Below are 14,681 nucleotides of genomic sequence, written 5' to 3'. Positions count from 1 at the left end.
CAGCGAGAGTAGCAGCAGCAACAATGCGCTTGAAGACAGCACGTCGTTTCTTGGCGAGCTCTTCCCCAAGCGGCGACCGACGACGACATCGGCGGTAGCGCGCAACACGAGCATCGATAGCGTCAAGCTCGTGAGCTGGTTGCTGCCCAACGAACACCAAAAGAAAGAAAGTCTCGCAGTCGCCGCCGCCCGCGCGGTCGAGGTAACCACATCTCCATCATCCGACTTGGATGATCATAGCCCGTGTCTGCACAGAGCGCCGAAGCCGCCCGCTCCGAGTGTCGACACGCGTATGCTGGTTTTGAGGATGCACGCATTGCCTTGTACCGGTCCACGCAGTCGATCCTCAACGACTACCAGGTTGAAACTGGTCGTTCCGAGTTTGCACTTACGACTTGCATTAGACCATTTCGGAGCACCGTAGTACGCAGCTCACGACGAGTCTGCGCAAGCACATCGTCTTCGAGTCGGCGACCCTTGCCAACCTACAAGTATTGCCTACTATTGTCTCGCGCAGTCTGGATATGCTTTGATGTAGTACGACTGGCAAATGGTGGCCAAGCCCATGGAAGCGGTCGACGTCGACGCCGACATCCGTGCGTTCATCTTGCACAACTACCGCCCAATCGTGCCGCACATGACGATCTCGGACCTCTGCACGACCGAGTCGCCGCTGCCGCACCCACCGCGCACCAAAGCGTTTGGCCTTCACGACGTGACCCTGCGCCGGTATCCCCTCGACACGAGCGGCAACCGGCAGTCCGTCTATGGCTGGCTCGTCACACGCGACCAGAGCATATACGAAAAGGACGCTAGGCCCGCGGCCGTGCCCGTCGTACCGTCGCATGCCGTCGCCAAGGCGGTGCAAGCGGCGCTGGCATGCGTCATCTCCACCGTCGCCAAGCCCGAAGACACGGCGTTGCCCGACGACAAGCGAGACGACGACGACCGGGACTCGTCCGAGAGCACGCACAGCACCGAGTGCTAACTGTTTCAACTTGAAACATCATGAGCAGCTTGACCGTCGTTTTCGGTCCGAAGCTCGCGATCGTCACTGGAAGAGCACCATGGTCTCGATAGTTGACATAGTAGTAGAGCTGTGGGCAGTGTACGTGTAAGCTCGCAGCGTTGGCATCATGGGTGGCTTCTATATCGGCTGCTACTCAGAGGCTAAGATGTGCGCTCCTACAGGCCTGCTACTGTACTCCACCAAGTCGAAAGCAGAGGTCGCGTGGTGCATGCATCCAGCATATTCTCTGGCTACTTCAGCACGGCGCTGCCTGTAGCCCTCTTGCGAGGCCACATAGGGCGCATCAGAGTCGGACGGCCCATGGGCAACGCGACACCGACGCGCTCGAGAGCGTGCGAGGGCCCTCGCCCGGCGAGGGTCCATGGCCAGGCGTCGCGTCGGTCATCATGGCCAGATCCGTTCCCCAGAGAACACCTCGATCTTACCGAAATCATCCGGATAACGAGCCTATCGTCTCTTGCATCATCCGAGCGTCGTCATCGGCAAGAGAGTGAGATGCCAAGCAACCAAGCTGAACTCGACGCCGACGATAGTGAGATCGCGGGCGACGTAGACCTCTACGTCAGGTGCGTCCGCTGCAAGTGTGCATGTGGCGGCTAACGCAGGCGCAGCGACGACGGAACTATCGCCGAGGCGAAGCGCCAGCCGCGCGTCGTCGTGCTCGAGCGCCAACTCTCGGCCAGCGAAAAGGTCTGCTGTCACGACGCAAACGATGGCGCTGACGCAGTCACAACTAGGAGCTCCATCAAGCGGCCGAGTATGGCATGCAACTGCTGCAAGCGAACGACGAGCTCCAAGCGACCATCTCGCGGTAGGCTCCACCTGTCTACTAGTAGCACGTCATGTTCGCCCGTCCTAGGCTACACGTGGAGCATGACACGAGCGCGAATGAGCTCCAAGGTGAGCTGCGCGCGCTCCAGCGCCACTTGCTCGCCGTTCAAAGCGAGCGCGACAGCTGGAAGCAGTACGCATTCGACATTATCGCGAGCTGCCAAGCCCATGCTAATAAATGTAGAAAGTATATCGAGCTGGACGAAGCGGTGTCCGCTTCGTCGTTTGAGCCAGCACCGATCACGGCCTCGCTCATCGACGACCAGGTCGCCGCGCAACTGGCAGCCACCCTATCGACGCTCGAAGGAACCGAGCAAGAACTCGCGGCGATCATCGTCGAGAACGACCGCCTCCGCGCCCAGCTCTCGAGCGCGCGCGCCGAAACACGGGAAGCGCACGAGCAGCTGCGTGTGCACGCCAAGCTCGGGAGCGACTCGGCCGAGGCGCTGCAAGACTACCGGCGTGAAATGAACGACCAGCTGCATGCTGCCAACACCAAGATCAAGTGGCTGCAGCAGCTCTTGGATGCACGGTAGATCATTAAAACCGACTCGCTGTCTATTCCATCAGAACTGATTGTACTCGTCTGTAGCGACCAAGTCGAGAGTCAACTGCACCAAAAGATCAACGTAGGCTCATGCACAAGGACATCACCGTCACCGTTTGCGGTAGGACTTGACACTCGAGGTCGAAGCGAGCTCGACCGAGTTTGAGTCCAAAGCCAACCTCATGCAGTCGATGCTGCAAAAGTGCGCGCGCCTCGAGAAGGAGCTCAGCGTCTTTGAGCAGGTCATGTCCAACCAGCTCTCGCCCGTGTACACTTCGTCGCACGAGGCGATGCTTGAAGCCGCGTCGTTTGACCGGCTCCAGAATTTCTTCAATCTGACCGCGCTCGGCATCGTGCTCGAGATGCACGCCGAAGAGTACTATCTCGACACGTCGTCGCGCAAGATGTTTGAGATCTGGTTTCAGCAAGTGCTCGCGTCGGACCTGCCGTTCCAGAAGTGGGCGTCGTGGCTCACGCACCGCATTTCCAATCACATGGTGGCCACATCGCCATCGTCGCACTCGCCAAGGTACAGCCGCCTTCTGCTCAACGTGCTATAGAATAAGACCGTGTGTTTATGTACATCTTGTCACGTAGCAAAGGGAGAAGCTTCTCGACCGCGTCGTTCGGGAAAGCTATCACGACCAGCCTCTCGACCGTCCTCTTCAACGCGACCAAAAAATAGCAGTAGATAGAGGTCCTAACGACAACGACCGCCCGTGTAGTATGTATCTAATACGCTAGCGTACACGTGACACCCGCCAGGATGGGGCTAGGGTTCATGCGGGCGGGGTAGGGTTGGCGGCGGTGGCAGGGGCCGAGAGAGTGGCGACGCGATCGTGGCGGTCAGGTAGAGCTCGATTCCCCGTCCTGCCGATGTGGTAATATCACGTCAAAAGGGGATACCTGGTATATAAAAACCCAGCAGTGTTCGACATGACAGCGTACCCATGAAGCGTACGCGTCGTTCTGATGGCAATTCTGATCGATACCGGTCACTGCAAATATGTACCGGTATCCTCGCAGGACTGACGATTACGCCGTGCAGCATCTCGCCCACGAACATCCATGAACACGGTTTTGCGACGCTTGACATGTGAGTCCTTGGCCTTGGTACAATTTTTATTTTTTCAAGTCGCCAGCGCCGCCCATTCCGCCCTCACTGAGGCCAGGCGGGGGGACAGTATACTTTATTCCAGTCAAACTGACACCGCGTGCACTGAGGGCAACCACGCAGTTTTGCAGCACATGCTACATGCAATGGTCGTCTGGCGAGGGATTGGCTACATTCAAACGCTTCGCTTGGCTATCTCTGTCCATTTTCACACACATTTCGTCCATCGAAGTCCTACGGCCCCGTGTCCATTCCCGCAATGTCCTAGTACGGGAGGATATACTCTCTACCTTCTATCTACCTTTAGCTTGTGCTACGCAGACGCTTCTAAATGTGAGGCGCCAGTGTAGGCAGCTCTGTCCTCTTCGCCATCGCCGCATCTGGAGGCCGTCGATCGAACGCGCCAACATGGCACAATCTGCGCGGCCTGAGCTGCGGCCGCTCGTCGCCGTGAGGTGTCGTCTCGTCGTCTGTGCTTTTGATTGGTGCAAAAGTGTATCTTACGGATACGGTGTGTGAGTCACGTCCTGGACGTGGGTATACCTTGGCCAGGTCGATTTTATTCCGCAGCCCTCCAAGCTATCTTGATGTTTGTATTGCTTTTGGTCCAATGGAATAAAATCGAATTATATTCGTTTAGAACCCGAGCCAATATAGAAGGGCCGATAAGAAATGGCATTTTCAGTTTGCACTTCGACGCCGGAGTACCTCAGCCCATGCGCATTGCGACGCTCCTCGTCTTGCTGCCGGCGCTCGCCGTGAACCTCGCGTCCGCGCTCGCGCCCATCATCGTGCGCGGCAACTACATGTACAACTCGGAGACGGGCGACCGCTTCTTCATGCGGGGTATGACGTACGAGTACGACGTGAGCGATAAGAACTATGCGGCCAACTCCAAGGCCGCGATCGCGCGCGCCGTCACCGACTTCAACGGGACGCTCAACACGCTCCGCATCTACAACGTCAACCCAGAGAACAGCTACAAGGAGTTTATGACCGACATGGAGGCCGAGGGTATCTACGTCATGGTGTCGGCGTCGCCCTCGAACGTCGCGTACTTTGGCTCGTACATGTACTCGACGATCACGAAGAACCTCGCGGCCGATAGCCAGCCCACGTCGTGCTACCCGTCGTACCTGCTCGACTATGGCAAGCGCATCGCGCTCGCCTTCTCGCAGTTCAACAACACGCTCGGCATGGTCATGGCCAACGAGGTCATGCAAATGTCGCTGCGCCCCGCCGCGTGCGTCAAGCAGTACGTTGCGGACGTCAAGAACTGGATGCGTGCCAAGTCGACCAACATGCGCGTGCTCCCGCTCGCGTATGCGGCCGCCGACAGCTCGTACGCTGGTGAGAAGGACGACACGGAGAAGCCGGCGGCCGCGCCGGCCGCGGACGAGTACACAGTCATCAAGATCCAAGGTCTTCTCTGCGGCGACAAGATGGTCGACGGCACCATGCAGCAGAGTATCGACATTTACCTCCTCAACGAGTACCGGTGGTGCAACAGCAACAACTTTGGCAACTCGTACCAGCGCCTCCTCAACCTCGCCAAAGGTGTCCCGATCGTCATGGCCCTCGGCGAGTACGGCTGCGACCTTGTCAACCCGCGCACGTTTGACATGATCCCATACCTCTTTGACGACGCCAAGACGTCCAACGGCTTTACGGATGTCTACTCGGGCGGCTACGCCTACTCGTTTGGCGAGGCGTCGCTGCCCAAGGGCTCCAACTTTCCGCTCTTCACGGGCGGCGACATGGCCATCTCGGGCAAGCCCGGCACGACCGCGACGCCGTCGTATGCGAACCTCCTCTCGCAGTTCAAGAAAAACCCGACCGCGGGCTTTGCCAAGGCGGCGTGGAAGACGGACGACAAGTGCGCTTGGGTCCCGCCGCTTGCGACCAGCGTCGACGTTAGCAACGCGCGCGCCGCGTCCGGCTGGATCCAGCCGACGTGCGACAAGATCAAGGTCATCTCGACCGACACGTGGACGACCGTGACGCGCGAAGGCATGGTCTGCAACGACAAGGGCGGCACGTGCGACGTGCCGGTGCCGGCCGCGGCGTCGGGCATCCCGACGCAGAAGCTCCTTTGCAACCGCGCCGAGAACGTCACGGCGGGCGGCTTCGCGTGCGTGACCAAGGGCGACTGCAAGAACGGCGCGTGCTCGAACGGCAAGTGCGTCTGCAAGGCGTGCTTCTCGGGCCCGACCTGCGCGATCGCAGTCGCGGGCTGCACGCCGGGCTCGGGCCCGAACGGCGTCGACGCCACGGACGGCGGTGCGACGGGCAGCGGCGCCAGCACCCTCCACGGCGCGATCTCGGTCGCCCTCATCTTCGCGACGGTTCTCGCCATGTAGACAGCCATTCCGTTGGTCGTGTAACACGAAGTTGAACACTCTTTTTGATGTCGACTGGCTTTTCTGCAATGTAGTCGGCTATCAACTAGACGCGCATTGTTTAGTCGGTGTGAACGACTAACGAGACGCGCACGGTTTCAAGCCAAAGCATGTACGCGAGCCCGCTCGACCAAGCGCTCGAGATCCCATTCGATCCCTTCCGAGAGCTTCACAAGGACGATGACGACCTGGCCTGGCCCGAGTACCCGTACAAGCACGTACGACCATCGTCTCGGTGCAGGAGGCGACGTGATGATGCGAGGATACATAGCGCGAGCTGCAAAAGGTGCTGGACCGCGTCCCGGGCTGCACGAGGCGGCAAGCGGCCGGCGCGCTCCTTGTTAGTCGGGGCGACGCGGCCAAAGCGATTGCGTCCTTCGCCCTCTTTCTCGACCGGGACGAGCTCCAGACGCGCTTCGAGGCCGAGCGGTCGGCGTTTGCGGCTGCCAAGAAGGCGTACGTCTCTGGACCGTCGAGAGGATGTACATGGAGGTCGTCGATGCATAGGTACATTCTCGAGACGACGGCGCGCGTCCGGGCGCAGCTGGAGGCAGCAGCCAAGCGCGGTGCGCTCGCGGCCGACGTCGCCATCGACGTGGCCTTCCGCTCGTCGATCAAGGCCATTCGGTATGCCAACGGTGCGAAGACACGTCCAAGTAGCTCGCAATCATTTGAGCGCATGGCAGGCGACAAGTACGAAGGCCAAGTGCTTGAGCGGGACGGCGTCATGGTGCCCCATGGCAGCGTACGACATCTTCCTACATGGTGCTTGCTGCTATAGGCGTCCATCTTAGGGCACGATGCTGGTGCGCGACCCGACGACCAAGCCGCTCAACCCACTCGAGCACCTCAGCGTGCCCAAGTACACGGGTGCGGCATCCCCATGCCTCGCCCCACTCGTCCTCGATAGCACGCATACTGCCTTCTTCGTAGGTGACTGGCAGCATGGGCTCCATCATGGCAACGGGCGCTACTACTGGGACGACAAGACGAGCTGGGAGGGCACTTTTCTGGCCGACGAAATGCACGGCAAGGGCCTCTTCTACCCGGCGCCCGAGGAGAACGGTGACGACGATGGCGTTGACATGGATGGTCATCGCGCGGCTGGCCGTGATCGGTACTATTATAAGGGCCGCCACGTGTGCTGGGGCGACGGTAGAAGCTCGCGATGCGATCTCATGTTGAAGCAGATCGTAGACCTCGTCGCGAACGCTCGTCTACGCATCCACGGAGCCCGAGGCGCGTCGCACTCGGCGACGATGATGTTTCGGTCGCCGCCGCCACGGGAGCCGCCACTCGAAGGCTCTGTCGTGGCTTACAATGCGACACTGGACACGCACTGCCTCCGTCTCGGCGATACGTCCGAACGCTGGCTGTGCCTCAGCGGCGTTGACATGGAGCTTGTCAGCGCCCGCCCCCATCGGCCCATTCATTGGATAGGAACACACGCTATAGATTCAACTCGGTAATAATGGCCTTTAGCTCGCGCTTGGTGGCTTTTGGTGGAAGTCGACGAGCTCGACGATCTGGTCGAGGCTGCTCAGGAGCAGGTCTTCATGCTGCATGTTGGAGAGGAGGCGCATGGACGCGGCTTCGAACCGCCGGTACGCGTTGCGGTACGCCGAGAGAATCGAGTCGGTGAACGCGCCGACTTGGTAGTTGTCGCCGACGTCGGTCTCCATCCTTGGCACCGCCAGCATCGACGCACTCAGTGCGGGCTCGGGCGCCAGGACGTTCTCGAGGAGAAGCTCGTCCGGCGACGGGCTAGCGAGCAGTGGCGGCGTCTGCGTCAGCGGCGTCGAGATTTCGGTGAAGAACTGCAGCGTCGAGCCATTGTCCGCCGTCTGCTCGACAATGGCCCTAGTTAGAGACGATATGAGATGCTTCGTCATGGTGGGGCCGTCGCACCAGCCCGAGCCGTTGAACGTGATGGCGAGCGGATCGAACGGCAGGAGCGCGTCTTCAATGATGTTGCGCCAGACCACAATCTCGCGAGTCTCTTCGATGAAGCGCTTGATGACGAGGCGGGACTCGGCGACCGTGCCCGGGCTGATCTGCCACCGACTCTTCATGTACACCATGTTGTCTTCGGGCGATCCGAGGTTCTAATGACATGTCATCGCGCATGCAGTAATCGTACGCCACAGAGAGTACCTCGAAGCTGTCGCTGCCATTTGCTGCGTCGTTGACGTGGTCGGCGTTGAGGAAACTCCAGATCGCGTGGCCGAGCATGCGGAACGGCACGTGCGCGAAGGCGAGGCGGTTGAAGCTCTCGATGACGATCCCTGGACGCACGCCGTCGTCGAGGTACTTGACCGTCGTCGACTTGACCGTGTGCGTCTCGTGCAGCTGCCGCTGGAGGTACAGGTTGAGAACCTTGTTGTACTCGCGGTCCGCGATCGCAGTGAACGCGGCCGCGCGCTCGGTCGCATCGGCCACGAGCTTGAACTCTTGCCAGTTGCTGTCTTTAGTCGTTGGGAGCTGGAGAACTTTCGGGCGCTTTTGCACGATCCCGGCGAGCGTCTCTGCGAACGCGAGCTCGTCTTGGAGCGCAGCCTTGAGCCGAGCGTTCTCCATGATCGCGAGCTGCATCTGGAGCTGCTGATCCTTGGCCATGTCCTGCCACTGCGCGCCGGCAAGGACGGTCTCGGTCTGCATGGAGCCGAGGATCGCCATCTGCTTCTCCATCTCCTCGACCTTCTTGCGGAGGTAGTCGAGCTCGAGCTTCTGGTGGTTGACGTACTTGCGCTTCCGCGGCTGTCCGTCGTCGGCAGGCGGCGCGTCACCGCGGAGAAGGGCCTCCATCGTCGTCCTCTCGAGCTCGTCCGCCATGCAAGACATCAGCAGGATTACTTTATGGAGGACGCTGGTGTTCCGCATTGCGCCCATTGGTCAATTATCGCATAAATGGCGCGAGGCCATTGGCTGAAAGGAGAAATGGCCGCCTTTCTCGCCGTCGTCGCGTCCTGCTCGAACAACGACGTCGACGACGACGCGCTCATGAGTCATTCAAACGACGCACGTCGCAACGAACGAGGCCGTCGATCGCATCGAGTACTCATGTCTAGTACTATGTCTCTCTTTGCCTTGTCCCTTGATTTTTTCTGTGATTGAGACGACTTTGATAAAACGCAGAGACAGGCGTGTTGACGGAAACGGCAAGCAAAAGGTTGAGAGGTCATGCAGCAGCGAGCTCGCAGTGCTACAGGCGCTGCGATCGCACAGTCCACCGCATTTAACCAAGGAGATAGCGACGCATAGGAACGCAACGCGCAGCGACGGGGCAGCCTTCGCTGGGTTGCTAGTACGTCCTCGTCGACCTTGAACGGACGAAGTACGCTGAAGCTGGACGTGGCGGTTCTGAGCTTAGGTGGCTAACTGGTTGCCACCGAAACACACCGCTTTGGTGCACGAGCCTCGTCTGTCGTGAAGAAGAAAATGTCGACATCTTGAAACCCTCCAGCAAACTGAAATATGAACGGGAGATTTTACCACCAGAGTTGGGACCTCAGCCAACCAAGCCGACCACAATGGCAGCATCTCAACACAATAAAAACCAACAACAGGAGTCTTGGTAGCTGCCTCACGCCGTTTTGCGCTAAGTACAGAAGGTTCGATCGATCGCTAATCCTGCAAACACGGCACTTCCAACCTCAAGTCTCGCAATAAGTCGAGCTGCCATGCGTCGTTGCTCTTGCCATGCCGCTGCGTTCTGTGGCTTAGCTACGGTGAGCGAGGTCTCGGACGTCGCTGGCCACCGTCGAGCATCCTCCAGCGGCCCTTGCTCGGCTGCAGATCGCAGTCAACCCAGCAAGGCATCGTGTACGAACGGTGCGCCAACGGCCGCAATAAGATTAGAGTGTACATAGGATAAGAAAATCTAGGCAAACTTTTCCGAGTGGTAGTCAAAGTAGGTGCCACCGGTCTCGGGCTCGCTCGAGTATTTGTGGCAGAGGTCGCCGAGGACCTTGTCGAGGGCGTGGGGGCCGCAGAAGAAGACGCCGACCTCTTCGCCCTTGTGCTTGCGGCGCAGGTCGCGGAAGATGGCGTCCCAGTCCGGTCGGCCAAAGTGCGTCATCTGCTTGGACTTCATGCCCGAGATCACATCCGTGCCGGTCTCCTTGTGCATGAAGCTCTGAAACATCTTGAGCGGCGCCGCGCGCTGGTCGTCGCTCTTGAGCGTACTCAGATACTGGTGGATCTCGATGATGTTGTCGCGGTCCATGCTCGCAATGTCGTTCATGGTCTCTTGGAACCACCCGAGCGACTCTTGGCCGCGCGTCGTCCAGTGAAAGTACATTTTCTGGATCTTGAACGAACTCGGGTGCCGGACGCAGTTGCAGTTGCGGCACCGGTACTCGTCCCAGAGGTGCACGACGTCCTTGAGGATCGACGCGAACGGCGTGACGCCAATGCCGCCGCCAATCATGACGATCGTCTTGAACCGGTGGTAGTCTTGGGTCGGCGCGCCGACGGGGCCATCCACGTAGACGCTTGGGTACACCTTCGTGATCGCCGCCTTCTTGATGAGCTCGTGGAGCGCATGCGTCCAGTCGCCTGCGTCGCGGATGTGCACGCCGAGGTACTGGTCGCCCGGTGCCGACGAGATCGTGAATGGGTGCCACTCAAAGCCCGAGATGGCCGGGACGTTGAGGAAGATGTACATGCCCGGGCGGTAGACGAACCGCTTCGGCTTCTCAATGTACAAGGCGACGGTCCCGTCGTACATTTGCGCGCGCATGATCTTGAGCGGCACGGTGAAGAGCTTGGTGTACCGCAGCCGGCGCTCGACGAGGTAGATGAGGAACGGCGGGAGGATCCAGTACTCGGCCTGGGCCTTCGAGAGCCACGAGGTGGCGCCGTGGAAGCAGCCAATGACAAGGAACGGCAGGAAGAGCATGTGCGAGTACCAAAAGAGGTTGAACTTGCCTTGGCGGAAGCGCGGGATCGCGGCCAGCGGGAACGATACAAGCGTAATCAAGAGGAGGACGACGCCCGTGAGGACCGGGAGCTGGACGACCATGGTCGAGAAGGGCGGGAGCGTCCCGTTGGCGAAGAGGCTGCAGTTGCGCTGCACGAAGATCGATCGCGCAATCTCGTCGGGCGTCGCAACAAGGTAGAGCATGATCTCGTTCGAGACGTGCGCACCCGTGTGGATGAGGCCCGCGATGAGCAGCACGGAGCCCGTGATCTTGTGGAACGCAATGTTGTCGTCGAACGGAATGAGCTGCCAGAGGAGCGACGACCGCTTCATGACCTGAATGATGCTGCGGCACATGGGCAGGAGCACGAAGAGAAAGTTGAGCATGACGACTTGGGCGCAGCCGCGGGCGATCTGGAGCCCGTACCCGAGCGCCGGGTCAAACTTGTAAGCCGACCATTTCGCGACAAACGCGATCGCGTTGAGAAGAAAGTACAGAAGGAGCCAGAGGATGCGCAGCGAGTGCTTCTCCCAGATCGGCGCCAAGCCCGTGCGGGGCAGTGGCACGACGTTAGTGCCATACGCTGCGACCTCGTCGTCGGCGGCATCGTCGTTGGCGGCTTGGAGCAGCGGGAGAAAGACCGCGCGGAACTGGTCGTAGCCCATGATGTCGTCGACCGCGTTGGCCTTCTCGAAGAGGACGCGCGCCATTTCGTTAAAGTTGGCGCCGACGGCGTGGAGCTTGAACTGCGCAAAGTTGGCTTCGAGGAGCCGCGCAACCTGCGGCTGCGTGATGGCCTCCGTGTGGCCCGGATCAAAGAGCTCGAAAATGAACCGCAGCTTCTCTTCGAGGTCGAGGTCGAGCTCCATACAGGCGTCGACGAGAAGCGCCTTGGTGTCGATCGTGTCGACGCTCTCCATCATGGACACGTAGTCGTCGTCTTCGGTGTTCTGCATAGTCGCCATGTAGTCGTGGTGGCCAACGTCAAAGGTCGCCGAGAACGTGGCGCGGTCGACCATGCCGTTCTTGTCGGCGATGCCACTGAGCACATCCTTGAGCGCCTGCAGCTTGTAGCGCGGGTCCGCCGGCGCCGCGCTCGTGCCACGAGCGCTGTCAAAGATGTTGCTGGTCCGGTCTTCCATCATGGGCGTGCGCAGCGCGTCGCCGCCCCGCGTCGACGACATTTCGCTCATCGATGGCATGTACGACGACGCCATCGAGATGCGCGAGAGGCGCGTCGCGACCGCCGACGACCGCAGCATCATGTCGACCTTGGAGCTGCGATGGCCTTTCCGGTGCAGGCTAACGCGGGCGTCCGGTCCGCCGATCGTGACCACGTTGTACTCGGGCGTCGTGAGGTGCGTGTACGTGTGCTGGGCCGTCATGGGCCGCGGCTCCTTGACCTCGTCCTCGCCGATGAAGGAGAGGACGTTGGCGCCCTGGCGTGGCGGAGCCTGCATAATGAAGAATGGCCGGCGAGGAGCGAGCGTCGTCGCTGGGCGCATGGTTCTGCGTCCCGTGTCTCGCTGATATTTCAGGCCCGATTCTCCCTACAAACATCGATCGAGCCGTTGTCGAAACGGATTTTTCCACGTTATATTGGGATTTTGCACCAATATTCAACCCATACTGACTGTTATAAGGGAAAAGCTTCGACGCGGCTGTTACGTTCCGGTGCTCATGCTGGCAAAGTCGCCCGTGGGACAGGACGATTCGAAGGCATTACATCTACCAACCTCTCGGCGCGGTGACGCCGCAACGGCGGCGGAGGTGGAGGAAAGCACATGGCCTCCATCCCAATCAACCGAGCACGTGGCGTTCCGCGCTCGCCCAAGGAAAAGAGCAAATGCATCGAACGCAAGCGGCAAAGAGACGAGGTTGACGGCTCGCTCCATGGACACGGAGATGTATTACATGTATTAGGTATGGTCGGAAGCGAAGGCGATGTGAATGTACCACCGAGACGTCTGGCGACCGTAGCGGGCAAGTCTATCAGGGCAAGCCATGGATGATGGTGGGGAGAGGATTGGCGGCACGTTGGGATTGTGCTCGGAGCGCGTGGACTAGAAAAACCCGTGGCGAGCAATGTGCCATGCGGACGCAGAGTCGGTGCCGTTGGCTTCAATCGTAGCAGGACCTGCTGGCGGCTGAGAATGACATTACGCGCCGTTGGTATCGTTGGGAGGGCGGCGATTCCTGCAGACCAATCTTCTTGAGGAAGCACAACGGATCTGGTCGAGCCTTGGACCCGATGGCTCGTGCGTGATGGCAGTACACTGCGTACAAGGACCGAAATCGTTCTTCGCTTGGCATCGGCGAATTGAAAAAGGTATCCAAGTTACATGTACCACGGTCCATGACGACCGTCCGCGGACGCCTTGGTGCATATTACGTCGTCGACACGCGTGGGACGATGACTGGACCGTGCTTGTACGTGCGCACCATGTCATGGTTCAAGACATGGATGTTCGAATGATTGTATCTCCTTGGCAGACAACTTGTGCACATTAGCGACACGCTTCGCCACGTGATCTTTAGGTCTTGAAAGATACAGAGGCATTGATACGAAGGTGTCTATCTAGTGCTTGGACTGTACGTACCTCGTAGCATGGACACATTTGACGGCTTCCGGACGACCAGGCGGCAGTGGCGTCTTTTACACCCCGCGTGTCTTTTCGCATGTCACGCTGACTCTGCCGGCGAGACGAGCTCGCCTCATGTGAGCCAGTGCCTCCTCGGCGGGCGGCTCTTCCAGTTGGATGCGAAAGCTGAATACTTCTCCCGCCATCTTCAGCGTTGGTCCGTGGAGCAGAAGCTGTCGTTAGTTTAGTCAGTACAAACCACGAAGCAAATGCCAAGCTCCATGAACTGGCAAAGGTTGTGTGGGTTGCGCCGGGCACGAGCTTTTACATGGGGCTTGCAGGTATTCGTCGTCTCGCAGCAATCGTAGTCTCCAGCAACTTTGCCGTTCCATGGTCACGACGGTGTCTCGTGGTGCCACGTCATAACCGCCACGAGGCTATCTTTGGCGCCTTTTTCCAGCGTCAAGCGGCAGTGGAGAACCATGCGCGACGACTTTTACTCGGGTTTTCTTCTGCGCGGCCATGCGCCGCGCGCCAAGTCAACGAAGGATATCAACGCGCAGTACGTGGACCCGTCGCTTCTCGAGATGCTCGGCATCAAGCTCCCTGCGCCGTCCGCACCCGAGCTGCGCTTGGCGCCAATGCGACTCTTCTTTGTGTTGACGCCATCCCGGATGGACTACTACCTCGTGGACCCGCGGCCCAAGTTTAAGCTCCCGATAAGTGGGTCTTTTGCGTTTAACCGGTCGACCGAGGTCGCGGTGTGCAGCGAAATGTGGCCCGGATTGCCGCCGCACACCTTTTGCCTCACGTACGACACTCTTTCATTTTGCTGCATATCGAGACGAACGATTAGGACCAACGGGCAGACGTTGGTGCTCACGGCCAAGACCCACGGCGACATGACCCTCTGGCTCACGCATCTTCAGGCGACGCTGGCGCAATTCCCCTTCGTGCTACGCAGCATTTTGTTGAAAAAGTCGGACAAGTACCCGTGGAAGCCGTGGACCAAGCGCCACGTGGAGCTCGGGGAGTCGTGCGTGAGCTACGCGAACGCGACGCCCGGCGCCAAATCCGTGCGCAACCACGTGCGGTTGACGGCCCACGCATATGTGCAGGACCTTCCGCCGACCAAAGCCCACGCGTTCGTCTTTGGCATTGCCACCGCGCACACAACACTGACGTTTGCAGCGACGAGCGATCAAGAGAAACAAGAGTGGATGACCGAGCTCGAAGTCCGCATCCTTCGCCACAAG

General features: G+C 59.6%; 7 protein-coding genes across 7 annotated transcripts; 5 read left to right on the top strand and 2 right to left on the bottom strand.

Annotated features, from left to right (window-relative positions):
- Positions 1–12: 12 nt before the first annotated feature.
- On the top strand, positions 13–988 carry SPRG_16373 (hypothetical protein; the record flags this gene model as incomplete). Its single annotated transcript, XM_012355656.1, has 4 exons — positions 13–202; positions 256–360; positions 405–491; positions 539–988. Coding segments are annotated over 4 exons (832 nt in total), but the record flags the coding sequence as incomplete, so codon positions are not given.
- Positions 989–1,525: 537 nt separating this feature from the next.
- Positions 1,526–3,093, top strand: SPRG_16372 (hypothetical protein; the record flags this gene model as incomplete). The annotated part of the gene is made up of 8 exons (XM_012355655.1): positions 1,526–1,596; positions 1,642–1,720; positions 1,768–1,841; positions 1,890–1,994; positions 2,046–2,393; positions 2,454–2,490; positions 2,534–2,937; positions 3,006–3,093. The coding sequence occupies 8 exons, from the start codon at positions 1,526–1,528 to the stop codon at positions 3,091–3,093; spliced, it is 1,206 nt and encodes a 401-aa protein (XP_012211045.1).
- Positions 3,094–4,205: 1,112 nt separating this feature from the next.
- On the top strand, positions 4,206–5,931 carry SPRG_16371 (hypothetical protein). The gene has a single exon (XM_012355654.1). The coding sequence runs from the start codon at positions 4,239–4,241 to the stop codon at positions 5,880–5,882; it is 1,644 nt and encodes a 547-aa protein (XP_012211044.1). The 5' UTR covers positions 4,206–4,238; the 3' UTR covers positions 5,883–5,931.
- Positions 5,932–6,031: 100 nt separating this feature from the next.
- On the top strand, positions 6,032–7,376 carry SPRG_16370 (hypothetical protein; the record flags this gene model as incomplete). The annotated part of the gene is made up of 7 exons (XM_012355653.1): positions 6,032–6,139; positions 6,193–6,377; positions 6,429–6,559; positions 6,608–6,666; positions 6,716–7,076; positions 7,119–7,309; positions 7,362–7,376. The coding sequence occupies 7 exons, from the start codon at positions 6,032–6,034 to the stop codon at positions 7,374–7,376; spliced, it is 1,050 nt and encodes a 349-aa protein (XP_012211043.1).
- Positions 7,356–8,767, bottom strand: SPRG_16369 (hypothetical protein). Its single transcript, XM_012355652.1, has 3 exons — positions 8,076–8,767; positions 7,830–8,026; positions 7,356–7,781 (listed from the first exon to the last, which is right to left on the bottom strand). Exons 1-3 carry the CDS (start codon positions 8,760–8,762, stop codon positions 7,400–7,402), a joined length of 1,266 nt encoding a protein of 421 aa, XP_012211042.1. The 5' UTR covers positions 8,763–8,767; the 3' UTR covers positions 7,356–7,399.
- Positions 8,768–9,742: 975 nt separating this feature from the next.
- SPRG_16368 (hypothetical protein) lies at positions 9,743–12,348 on the bottom strand (the record flags this gene model as incomplete). Its single annotated transcript, XM_012355651.1, has 1 exon — positions 9,743–12,348. The coding sequence occupies one exon, from the start codon at positions 12,346–12,348 to the stop codon at positions 9,802–9,804; it is 2,547 nt and encodes an 848-aa protein (XP_012211041.1). The 3' UTR covers positions 9,743–9,801.
- Positions 12,349–13,907: 1,559 nt separating this feature from the next.
- Positions 13,908–14,660, top strand: SPRG_16367 (hypothetical protein; the record flags this gene model as incomplete). Its single annotated transcript, XM_012355650.1, has 2 exons — positions 13,908–14,236; positions 14,282–14,660. Coding segments are annotated over 2 exons (708 nt in total), but the record flags the coding sequence as incomplete, so codon positions are not given.
- Positions 14,661–14,681: the final 21 nt, after the last annotated feature.

Source organism: Saprolegnia parasitica, assembly GCF_000151545.1.
Source record: "Saprolegnia parasitica CBS 223.65 unplaced genomic scaffold supercont2.281, whole genome shotgun sequence".
NCBI lineage: Eukaryota > Oomycota > Saprolegniomycetes > Saprolegniales > Saprolegniaceae > Saprolegnia > Saprolegnia parasitica.
Note: the sequence above shows the minus strand (reverse complement) of the source record. Positions and strands in the feature narration are given on the sequence as shown.

Bases quoted from the DNA above. Each gene is read 5' to 3' on its own strand.
- SPRG_16369 (XM_012355652.1), bottom strand. From the start codon at position 8,762: ATGTCTTGCATGGCGGACGAGCTCGAGAGGACGACGATGGAGGCCCTT. The intron at 8,027-8,075 runs GTACTCTCTGTG...ACATGTCATTAG, and splicing joins ATGGCAGCGACAGCTTCGAG to AACCTCGGATCGCCCGAAGA. The intron at 7,782-7,829 runs GTGCGACGGCCC...GTCTCTAACTAG, and splicing joins ACGTTCAACGGCTCGGGCTG to GGCCATTGTCGAGCAGACGG.
- SPRG_16371 (XM_012355654.1), top strand. From the start codon at position 4,239: ATGCGCATTGCGACGCTCCTCGTCTTGCTGCCGGCGCTCGCCGTGAAC.